This window comes from Vipera ursinii (assembly GCF_947247035.1).
Source record: "Vipera ursinii genome assembly, chromosome: 1".
Lineage (NCBI taxonomy): Eukaryota > Metazoa > Chordata > Lepidosauria > Squamata > Viperidae > Vipera > Vipera ursinii.
This window is the reverse complement of record NC_139512.1, coordinates 189,947,927-189,960,075: the sequence shown is the minus strand read 5'-3', so window position 1 is coordinate 189,960,075 and position 12,149 is coordinate 189,947,927. Positions and strand designations below refer to the sequence as shown.

General features: G+C 54.4%; 1 protein-coding gene across 1 annotated transcript in view; it reads left to right on the top strand.

The window, feature by feature from the left end:
- Window positions 1–12,149, top strand: part of COL4A1 (collagen type IV alpha 1 chain) — a 154,987-nt gene that overhangs the window by 100,696 nt on the left and 42,142 nt on the right. Inside the window, exons 27-28 of the mRNA XM_083349205.1 lie at window positions 2,246–2,338; window positions 2,437–2,541. Of these exons, the coding sequence (XP_083205331.1) occupies window positions 2,246–2,338; window positions 2,437–2,541 (198 nt within the window). The remainder of the gene's footprint in view (window positions 1–2,245; window positions 2,339–2,436; window positions 2,542–12,149) is intronic.

Below are 12,149 nucleotides of genomic sequence, written 5' to 3'. Positions count from 1 at the left end.
TATTATCTACTGTATTTCCTTTGTGATCATGGCAAATGCTCTCCTCTCTCTCTCTCTCTCTCTCTCTCTTTCTCATATTTATATAGCAGTCTATCTCACATAAAAGTGCTTGAGAAACTGTACAGTAGAAACAAGTTATTTCCAGAAGTGTAAATGGAATCTTTGGGCCATATTGGGAAATAAATTGATTTTGATAATGAGACTCATATTGATGACTCTAACTCTTTGAAAAACTTTTGCTTTGAGAATTGCTGTTAAATCATTGTACCATCATCACTTTAAATCAACTGGTATGAAATCTTATTTTAAGATTTTTTTTCCTGACTTTAAATCAAATACCGTATATACTTGAGTATAAGCTGAATTTTTCAGCCCACTTTTTGGGCTGAAAAATCCACTTCGGCTTATACTCCAGTGAACAAAAAAAAAGAACTTCCACCCCCCAGTTTGGAGAGCTGCTGCTTTCGTCAAACATGGACGAAGGCAGCAGCTCTCCAAACGGGCGGCAGCGGTTTGGAGAGCTGTGCACGCAGCTCCGCCGCCACCTCTGCAAGCCTCCGCTGAGAGAATGGGGCGGTGGAAGCTTGCCACCCATTTTCTCGGCGAAGACTTCTTTCGGGGGATCCAGCCTCTGCCACCCCCTTCTCTCAGCTGCCCAGGAAGCTTGTCCACCGCCCCATACTTCGCGTCTCAGAGCCCATTTTCTCGGCGAAGACTTCTTTCGGGGGATCCAGCCTCTGCCGCCCCCTTCTCTCAGCTGCCCAGGAAGCTTGCTCACCACCCCATACTTTGCGGAGGGCTCCAACGCCTCATTCTCTAGTCTCAGCGCCCATTTTCTCGGCGAAGACTTCTTTCGGGGGATCCAGCCTCTGCCGCCCCCTTCTCTCAGCTGCCCAGGAAGCTTGTCCACCGCCCCATACTTCGCGGAGCACTCCAACGCCTCATTCTCTCGTCTCAGCGCCCATTTTCTCGGCAAAAACTTCTTTCGCGAGATCCAGCCTCTGCCGTGCTGCACCGAGATAACAGCAAGCCACCCCATTCTCTTGGCGGAGCACTCCACCGCCCCATTCTCTCGGCGGCTTGCCACCCTGTTCTCTCATCTCAGCAGAGACGTCTTTCGGGGGATCCAGCCTCCAGCTTCTGCATTTCCCAGCCTCGGCTTATACTTGAGTCAATAACTTTTTCCAGTTTTTTGGGGTAAAATTAGGGGTCTCGGCTTGTACTCGAGTCAGTTTATACTCAAGTATATACGGTATGGTCTTTCCAAGCCACAGCAGTGGAGATATATTCAGCTTAAGCGTGTTCTAACATCTCAGTATGTACACACCTGAGTTGTTCCTTGCTTGATAGAATCTATAACATATCTCTATCAAAAGCTCAAGAATATTGACATTTCTGGCATATGTCAGATATGAACTAAAGAATTAGAATTTCCAAGAAAGCCACAGCAATGACTTCAGATCCTTAAAAATCATAGAATCATCTAAAAATTTGAAATTAAGGTTGCTTCATCAGAGAAATTCAATTTAGGGAGTAGTGGACTCTCCAAAGAATGTATATGAAAGGATGGATATGAGGTTTTTTTAGGCTGGAATTGTAAAACATTGAAGGACTCACTAACACATACAATGGTCATGTGATCATTTCATATTTCTCTGGGATAGTAGAATCATAGAATCATGAAGCTAGAAGGAATCTTAAGGTCTTCCAGTCCAACCCCCTGCCCCCCTGGATAAATGGTTGTCCTATCTTCTCTTGAAAACCTTCAACGATGGAGCACCCACAACTCTAGGATGCAAGTTGTTTCATTGATGGCAACCTGTCCCATTAATAATATATTATTGTATACTAGTAGATTTATGAGAAAATCTGTAAATGTTAAACATATTAATGTTATGTTGAATTATATACCAAAGCTTTGGACATTAAAGATGGGTTTCTTACTATAAATAAAGGTATTAATAAAAATGAGGAAAAATAGTGTGTTAAGTTTATTTCCCTGTATGTTAATCTTTACATGCTATCCAAAGAGAAGACCTAGTGAGTTGAGCAGGATTTATTTCCTGCTTAACCAATATAAGGTTGCAGCCTACATTACTTTTCTCATTAATCCAGAGGTACTACAAATTCCTGTTGCAACTGTTATATAAGTGAAAATAAATATTAGGAGTTAAGTTATACATTCTGAAAAAGTAGATGATGTATTTGTTAATTTGGTATACCTTTTTATATATTTACTTACAAGGTCCCAAAGGTGAAGCTGGACGTGCCATTTCTCTGCCTGGTCCCCCAGGGGCCAGAGGTTTTCCTGGACCTGCTGGAAATCCAGGTCTCCAAGGTATTTTGTTGAGTTATAACGTGGAGAGGGTTCTTAATTGTTCCATGATTCGTTTTCATCAGAATAACACATGGCTCATTTTGTACCTAACTCCATAGGTGACAAGGGAGAACCAGGGATCGCAGGAAGACCTGGTCTGCCAGGTGAAAAAGGTCTGGCAGGTCCTCCAGGAATTGGATTTCCTGGCCCTTCGGGGCCCCCAGGTATTATCTTACTTACACCATAAAGTGAATGACTATTTGAAGAAGATAAATAGACGATAGCCAAAATTTCAGAAATCCTTCCTTCTGTGCTGGAGATGGAGCCAAAGCAAAAAATTCCAAATATATTTTAACTGATGAATATCAAATAAATCGATGGGGTTGGATAAGCTAACAATGTTTAAAAACTTAACAGTATGTCAATGTTATTTTGATTTTTTTTAAAAAAAAGGATTTCAAAGAAGCTTTCCAAACCCAAGCAAATTCAGTCCATTTCCCGTGCTTTCTTTCTGTTCAACATACTATAGACTGATCTGCTCCCACTTTATATAGCAATAGCATTTAGGGTTGTATCCTGTACTACCCAATAGTGCTTTACACCACTCTCTGGATGGTTTACAATATTGAAGCATTATTTGCACATTGCCCCCAATAATCTGGGTCTTCATTTTACTGAGCTTGGAAGGATGGACGGCTCAACCTCAAGCCATGTCAGGATCAAACTCCAGGCTGTGGGCAGAGTTTGTCTGCAATTCTTCACTTTAATCACTGTGCCACCAGGGCTCCTTATGAGATTAAATTTCGTTTTGTCTCTATACGTTTCTTCTTTAAAATATTTTTAATCAAGGGTCATGAAAAACTGGGAGAATTGGCTTTGTTCTTTAGTGACTGAGCCCTTCCCCGGGGCCTGGTCTGCCTTATCCTCATCCTCTCCTGAAAGTAAAGGCAAACTGCACAGATAACTGATGTTTCAATTGGCTTTGAAATAGAATTGCTCTGGCACATGGTGTAATGTAAGTAATCCACTTTGGTTCAATTTCTCAACAATCATCACATGAATTGTAGTCTGGGAAACTGGCTTAGAAAACTCCCACTATCTTATTGAGCATATCTGTCAAAACTCGTCCTGCAACAAGCAGGGTAGATGCCGAACACAGGAACGAGAGACTTCTGCTGCAGTCTAGAAGCACTTTATTCTCCAGAGCAATAGCCGCAACGAGATTCAAAGCCAGCGTTGGCTGCTATCTGCATCCAACGCTGCTATATACACATCCAAAAACCCCACCCAAACTCCACCCAAACAAGCCTCCGCCCTCCCATTCCCTATAACTTCTCCACCCCTCCCCTACAAGGCCTTTCGCCCGTCGCTCAGGCAGGTAAGACCCCCCCAACGTGTCGCCACCACCGTGCCCTTCTCCCTCACCCACTCCCTGCTGCACCCACCCCCGAAGGCCCCTGTCACCCAGCCACCCGGACATCAGCGTCGCCACACAGTCCCGCGCAGGCATGGCGTCGGAATCCCCCCAAGCCGCAGAGTCGTTGAGTCGGCTCAGGCCTTCCCCGGGCAGGCTGCAGGCCGGGGTCCATCGCTCACACGTGTCGCCGGCCGAGCACAGCAGCCGCGGCGCAGTCCGAGGGAGCAGAAGCCGCGGCGCAGGTCCCAGAGTCATCCGAGCTGGAGAACCGCGCGCAGACGCGCCGCCGAGCGAGGCCAGCAGCCCCGGCGCGTCTGGAGGCACCGGAAGAGGCGACGCGGGCCCCGGAGCCGTCCGAGCCGGGGGGCCGCGTGTCGACGTGCCGCCGGGCGTAGGAAGCAGCCGCGGCGCGTCTGGAGGCACCGGAAGAGGCGACGCGGGCCCCGGAGCCGTCCGAGCCGGGGAGCCGCGTGTCGACGTGCCGCCGGGCGCAGGAAGCAGCCGCGGCGCGTCTGGAGGCGGCGAGAAGAGCGTCGCGGGCCTCCGGACTCTCCGGGCCATGCTGCTTCCAGGTGGGGTCGGCGGGAGGGAAGCCGGGTGTGCCGGAGAGGTGGAGGGGCCCCCCCTCGTGTGTCGGCCTGCCGAGGTCCGACATGCCGCCCCCTCTACCAAGGACCCACCTGGAATGCAAGGAGAGAGAGGTGAGCAATCCGTAACATGATCAACAGTCCCCCCCGGGGTCTCCCCCGGCTTCCCCGGGTGTTTCTGGTGGAATGCACGGAGAAGGCGTGGTGCACACACATCCTCATCCCGTACCCAGGTGGCCTCCTCCAAGGGGTACCCCTTCCAGAGCACCAAGTATTGCACCCGCCCCCTTCGTTTCCGGGAGTCCAGGATCTCCTGTACTTCATAGTGACCACCTTGTACAGGTCCCGGGCCGCCCTCCCCTGCCGCCGCAGAGGCGGTCGTAGCAGGCTTCAGCAGGCTGCTGTGGAAAACGGGGTGTATCTTTCCAAGTAGGGGAGGTAGCCGGAGTCTGACGGTGACGGGATTGACTACCTGTATAACTCGGAAGGGTCCGAGGTATTTGGGTCCTAGCTTTCTACATGGCACCTGCAGCCGCAGGTATTTCGTAGAGAGGTAGACGAGATCACCCACTTTGGGAGGTGCAAACGGCCGTCTTTTCCTGTCCGCCTGCTCTTTGTATGACTCTGCTGCTCGCTCTAACGCTTTCTTAGCTACCCCCCACACCTCCTCTAACCGGTGCATCCACGCCCCAGGTGTGCAGGATGCCGGGGGCCCCTGATCGCACCCTGCGATAGGAACAAACTCGTAACCGGACACCACTTTAAAGGGGGAGAACCCAGTGCTGCTATGCACTGCGTTGTTGTAGGCAACTTCCGCGAAGGACAACAAGTCCACCCATTCGGACTGTTGGTATGACACATAACAGCGCAGGTATCGCTCCACCGCCGCGTTCGCACGTTCCGCGGCTCCGTTCGTGCTTGGGTGATACGCCGAGCTCAGACCCTGCGTTGCTCCAATATAACGCACGAACTCCCTCCAGAACCGGGCCGTGAACTGTACCCCACGGTCGGAGATGATGCGTCGCGGCACCCCGTGGAGACGATAGATATGTTGGACAAACAGCCAGGCCAACCGACGGGCCGAGGGCAATCCCTTACAGGGGATGAAGTGGGCTTGTTTCGAGAACAAGTCTATCACTGTCCACAACACATTATATCCCCTGCTTTCCGGTAACTCAACCACAAAGTCCATTGCAATGTCCTGCCAAGGTCGTACGGGGTCTGCCACCTGTTGCAGGAGGCCTGCCGGTTTCTTGGTAGAGGGCTTAGTGGTTGCGCAAATGTGGCACTTCTGTACATAGCGTTCAATGTCCCGTCTCATGGTTGGCCACCAGAACTGGCGGCGGGCCAGATGCAGGGTTTTCACGAACCCGTAATGACCTGCTTGCCTGGCGTCATGGCATTGGTAGAGTGCCTGCTCTCGTGCCGCTGCAGGCACATACAATCTGGCCCCGTGCCAAGCTAAACCATCCCGCAACGAGAGGGTGTCGGGGTGCGCCCGCATCCAGTCGTCAGTCGCCAACGCCCCCTTACATGTCCGCAGGAAATCGTCTGTCACGGTGTTGGCTCTGTGCTCCGTCTCCTCCACCGGGCGGGGCGGTGGTACCAGTGCCTGCACTACCTCCTCCTTCCGGCATTCGTACTGCGGTAGCCGGGACAAGGCGTCCGCCAGGAAATTCCTACCCCCAGGCACATACTTGAGGCGAAACCGGAAGCGTTGGAAGTACTGGGCCCACCGTACGTGTTTCGGGGATAGTCGGCGGGGTGTTTGCAGGGCTTCCAGGTTTTTATGGTCCGTCCAAACCTCGAACTCCTGGCTAGCCCCCTCCAGAAGGTGTCTCCAAGTCCCCAGAGCCCAGCGGACCGCAAAGGCCTCTTTCTCCCAGATAGCCCAAGCCCTCTCCGCGGTCGTTAGCTTCTTGGAGGCGTACGCGCAGGGCCGCAACCCCCCCGTTGCATGCCGTTGCAGAAGAACAGCTCCAACAGCCACGTCGCTTGCATCAGCCTGTACTACGTAGGGCAGGTCAGGGTTCGGGTGTTGCAGAACGGGCTCCCTGGCGAACTGCGCCTTGAGCGCCTCAAAGGCCCGCTGGCATGTAGTGGTCCACGCAAGCTTCTGCCCTGGCCGCGGCGACGTTGCCATCTGTTTAGTCCGTAGTAGGTCCGTGAGCGGCAGGGCGATGGCAGCGAAATGTGGAATGAATTGCCGATAAAAATTAGCGAAGCCTAGAAAACTCTGCAACTGTTTCCGGGTCCGTGGGGCTTGCCACTGTTGGATAGCCTCCACTTTTCCCGGGTCCATCTCCACCCCGCTGGAGGACACCCGGTAGCCCAAGTAGTCCAGCCGGGGTTTGTGAAACTCACATTTGGAGAGCTTCACATATAACCGGGCGTCCCTCAACTTGGTCAGCACACTCCGCACCAAAGCGACATGCTCCTCCAGCGTAGACGTATATATGAGGATGTCATCAAGATAGACAAGGACCCCCCGGTACAGATGGTCATGCAGGACCTGGTTAATCAACTGCATGAATACCGCGGGGGCTCCTTGCAGGCCAAACGGCATTACCCTAAACTGGAAGCTCCCCAACGGGCAGTTGAAAGCCGTCTTCCATTCATCACCGGCCTTTATCCGGACACGGTAGTACGCCTCCCTTAGGTCTAACTTGGTGAATATCCGGCCCGTGGCCAAGTGAGCTAAAAGGTCCTTCACCAAAGGGAGGGGGTACAAGTGCTCCACACATACCGCGTTGACCCCCCGATAATCAACGCACAGTCTTAGGGTCCCGTCTTTCTTCTCTCTGAACAAGACAGGGGCCGCCATCCTAGACCGAGCGGGCTGAATGAACCCCCTCCGCAGGTTCTTGTCTATGTATTGACGGAGCTCCTGCATCTCCCGGGGTGCCATTGCGTACATGCGGGGTTTCGGCAATTTCGCCCCTGGCTCCAGTTCAATAGCGCAGTCCGTGGGGCGGTGGGGTGGCAAGGCGTCGCACTCCTTCTCATCAAAAACGTCTGCAAGATCGCTGTACTCCCAAGGTACCTGTGTCTCAAACCCGGTACCCACCCCTGCGGCCCCCTCTGGCCTACCAATCCCCTCCGGACCCAGGAAGGAATGCTTTTCGGGAGGCTGGGGCCCTGTCCCGAGGCGGAGGTGTCGGCATCCCCCCTCCCACCAAACCGTGGGGCCCCACCTGTCCAACCATGTAAGCCCCAGGATGACTGCCTCCGTCATAGACGGCACCACGACAAACCGGAGAGTCTCCCAGTGTGTACCCATTTCCATCCTCACCGGTGCCGTTACATGCGTAATGGGTGCTCCACCCAGAAGAGACCCGTCTACCTGCTGAAAACGGATAGGCTTGGGGAGCCGCTGAAGGGGAATACCGGCCTCCCTTGCCATCGTGAGGCTAATAAGGCAACGTGTGCTACCTGTATCAATCAGGGCCTTACACTCCCTCCTCTCACCCGTTCGTGGGCTAATCAACACCACGGGCAGCACAAAAGGACACACCGGTGCGCTTACCATCGGGTCTTCCTCGTACTCGTGATCCTCAGAGCCGTCGGACGTGTCCGTTCGTCCATCCGCCGGGCCCACTGGACGTATCGGTGTCGATGTTCGGGGTGTTTTGTCGGCCACCTGGTACGCTGTTCTGGAGCGGTCTGCAGCTCTTCTGGGGGTCAAGACCCGCGCCTCCGGAGGGTTGGGCCCCGGTCGCAGCGGAGGTAACGGGCAGTCCACCGCCCGATGGCCCGGTTGATCACAGCGGAAGCAGCGGATTGTTGGACGGGGCGGCGGTGGGGCCCCGGGTTGTGTCGCCACCGCCACGGGCTTCCGACTCTCTGTCTTCGGCCCCTCCGGGGTCCTCCAAGCTCCAGGGGCCGCTACTGGTCTGCCCCGGGTATCCTGCAACCCAATGTCTAGCTCCACCGCCACCCGGAACCAGTCCTGGAGCCGTGCAGGAACCCCCCGCACCACACACGCCCGCCGGAGGGCTCCGTCAAGACCGGCCCGGAAGTGGTGCACCAGCAAGCGCTCGGGCCACGAGCGTAACCTGCCCGCAACCCTGCGGAACTCAAGCACGTACTCCTCTGCCGGCCGTCCTCGCTGCCTGATGGCTAACACTTCGGCTTCCGCGCGATGTAAGCGGGACACATCCTCGAAGCGGACGCGTAGGGCTTCCAGAAACATCCCCACGTCCCCGAGCTCGCGGGCGTGGTCACTGTAGAGGTCCGCTGCCCAGGTTGCAGCCTCGCCCTGAAGGCACGCGGTGACCGCTACCACCATCGCCCACTGTGATTGATAGGTATGGGCGTACCCGTCCAGATGGTTAATCACCTGCCCTAGGAACATGGCCAGGCGGTCGGGATGCCCATCATAGGTTGTAGTGAGTGGTGGGGGTCCCCACACCACGCCCGGTCCCCAATGCCCAACAGGCGGACGGGGTTGAGCCTGGGGCACCCCCACCGACCTGGGTGCGGGACGTCCAGGGCCCCGGTCAGGCGTTGGCCATGCCTCACGGCCCCCTTGTGCTCGTGTAGATGGGCCCCGAACGCCTCCCTCCCCAGGCACCTTGAACTTTGGACTAGCCAGTCGGAAACGGGACGTTGCTGACTGACTGGGTGCCCCCCCAAGGGACCACTGTCCCGTGTCTTCTTCAGGGGCCATGGCTCCCCAGGAACCGCCGTCACGTGCCCCGACCTCTCCGAACCTTTCGCGCAGCACATCCATGGTTTGGCTCCCGGGTGCAGTTGAATAGCTGTATTCCTCGCCATCATCATCAGTAAGCCGACGCTCCCTCCAACCCAGTGGAGCCCCACCGGGCCGGGCCGTTCGTCCTTGCTCGAGCCCCGTGCGCCCCAGGATCGAGCTCAGCCACCACTCCCCTCCCTGGGTTTGGCTACTAACCCCCTGGGACTCCACCGCAGGGTCTGTTGGTTGCACGTCCCGCACTTTGGGCCTCACAACAGGTTGGACGTCCTCCTCGTCCCTCTCCACAGGGGTTGTCACCTCCGCCCCAGCCACACCAGCCTCCTCCGAAGCAGTCTCCAACGCGGCCCCTTGCACACCCTCTGCCATGGCGCACGAACGGAACACAGCTGAAAGGCAGTAGGGCCGCAATGCTGGTGCAACGCTGGCTTTCTGTCAAAACTCGTCCTGCAACAAGCAGGGTAGATGCCGAACACAGGAACGAGAGACTTCTGCTGCAGTCTAGAAGCACTTTATTCTCCAGAGCAATAGCCGCAACGAGATTCAAAGCCAGCGTTGGCTGCTATCTGCATCCAACGCTGCTATATACACATCCAAAAACCCCACCCAAACTCCACCCAAACAAGCCTCCGCCCTCCCATTCCCTATAACTTCTCCACCCCTCCCCTACAAGGCCTTTCGCCCGTCGCTCAGGCAGGTAAGACCCCCCCAACGTGTCGCCACCACCGTGCCCTTCTCCCTCACCCACTCCCTGCTGCACCCACCCCCGAAGGCCCCTGTCACCCAGCCACCCGGACATCAGCGTCGCCACACAGTCCCGCGCAGGCATGGCGTCGGAATCCCCCCAAGCCGCAGAGTCGTTGAGTCGGCTCAGGCCTTCCCCGGGCAGGCTGCAGGCCGGGGTCCATCGCTCACACGTGTCGCCGGCCGAGCACAGCAGCCGCGGCGCAGTCCGAGGGAGCAGAAGCCGCGGCGCAGGTCCCAGAGTCATCCGAGCTGGAGAACCGCGCGCAGACGCGCCGCCGAGCGAGGCCAGCAGCCCCGGCGCGTCTGGAGGCACCGGAAGAGGCGACGCGGGCCCCGGAGCCGTCCGAGCCGGGGGGCCGCGTGTCGACGTGCCGCCGGGCGTAGGAAGCAGCCGCGGCGCGTCTGGAGGCACCGGAAGAGGCGACGCGGGCCCCGGAGCCGTCCGAGCCGGGGAGCCGCGTGTCGACGTGCCGCCGGGCGCAGGAAGCAGCCGCGGCGCGTCTGGAGGCGGCGAGAAGAGCGTCGCGGGCCTCCGGACTCTCCGGGCCATGCTGCTTCCAGGTGGGGTCGGCGGGAGGGAAGCCGGGTGTGCCGGAGAGGTGGAGGGGCCCCCCCTCGTGTGTCGGCCTGCCGAGGTCCGACAATATCCAAGCCAATGCTAGGATGGGTATTCCAATCCTTCAAATGAAGTACTTCACAACATTTTGGATCCTTTAAAGTAGCTCATCTTTTTCCAGGCTTCTGCTGTTTTGAAAGCAGCAACTGACTGTTTCTAGGTACACGTTTGCACTCAGCCTCTTGGCTTCACAGTCCCATATGTTGAGGAACAGAATGGGACGTTTAGGCTCCCACCATTGGCTGCCCCCACTTTGGCTCCAGCCACTTGCCTCAGCCCATTGACAGCAAACTTTCCTCCTCCACTGGCATTTTCCCTGGCCAACTGGTCCCTGGCCCTTTGGCCCTCACCCTTCAGCCCGGCCCATTTGCCCAGACACCATTTGTCCTGGATGTTTCGGCAGTAAGTGCTGGTGCTGGCAGTGCTGGCAGGAAGGGGAGGTGGCAGGGCATCAGTGGTATTCTCTGCCGCCCACCCCCCACACCGCTAGCAGCAACACACAAGCAATGTTTCCCTGTCCCCCCTGCACTGCCAGAAGCAGTGCTTAGCGCTGATGCCTGCCCCCCCCCACACCTCACAGCCCCCAGTCACCCTTCCCAGCACCATCGTTGACCACTGCCAACCGATTGGCTGGTGGCTTCTTGTCCTGTGGAGCAAAACACCCAGGAAAAACGGTGTCTGGACAAATGGGCCAGGTTGAAGGGCAAGGCCTGGAGGGCCAGGGGCCCATTGGCCAGGGAGAATTGCTGGGGAAAGCCCAAGCAGATGACAAAAGCTGGCTGTGAATGGGCTGAGGCAGGTGGCTGGAGGCGAAGTTGGCAAGGCCAATGGTTGGAGCCTAAAGGTCCTAGACCCTTGCAAAACACCCTCTTTTGAAGGATTACTGCAACCTTAGAAGCTAGGCCACTTAATCCTCTCTTTTGGGGCTGCTGAGAAGTCCTGTTATAGAAAGAGAAATAGCCAAGTTAAACAGAAGAAAAGAAAACAGTGTTGCCGGGATTCAGAGAGACAAATGCTCATTATTATTGGTGATTAGAGAGAAAATAACTACCATAGCTGAATGTGGCTGATAATGTTACCCTCTTTATAGCTTCATTATAATTATAGTGTTACATTCCTTTTTTTCCCCCTAGTAAATCATTTGTACAATTTTTCTCAAGGGGTCATGTTAAGGATGCAGATATCAAGGTTTGCGACTTCTTAAATCTAATTGTTCCATTAAAGACCTTTTATATCTATTTTATCAAGGCAATTGTGACCATAATACAAAAAGTAAGCATAACAAAACAGAAAAATACCTCTTTAGAACAGTTTAAATATGTGCAGCTAAAAAATGGCAAATAAAACATCTTTTATTGAGCTCTGATAGCAGCATTTACAACAGACAGAAATCTCTGTGAAGGTTTCTCATCATGGAAACACCACCATCTATTATTTTTATATAATAATCATACAAGGAAAAGGGCTTTGGTGGAAGTTCTTAAAAAATAAGGAGGTTGATGAAAGAGAGGGTAGGTAAACCTTAAAAAAACAAAGGTTCAAAGCATTTTCTTTCATTTGCCATCAGTCCAAATTTTATTTATTTATCAAATTTTAAAACAGCCCATCTCCCTCACAGAGGGACTCTGGGGTTGTACAAATAAAATATTAAACATAAAAACATTATATAAAATTTAAAAAGAGGCGGGTGAAGTTAACAATTACATAAAAGGCGAGAACAGGGTCTTTCAAGATGCTAACCAGCTCCATGGCTG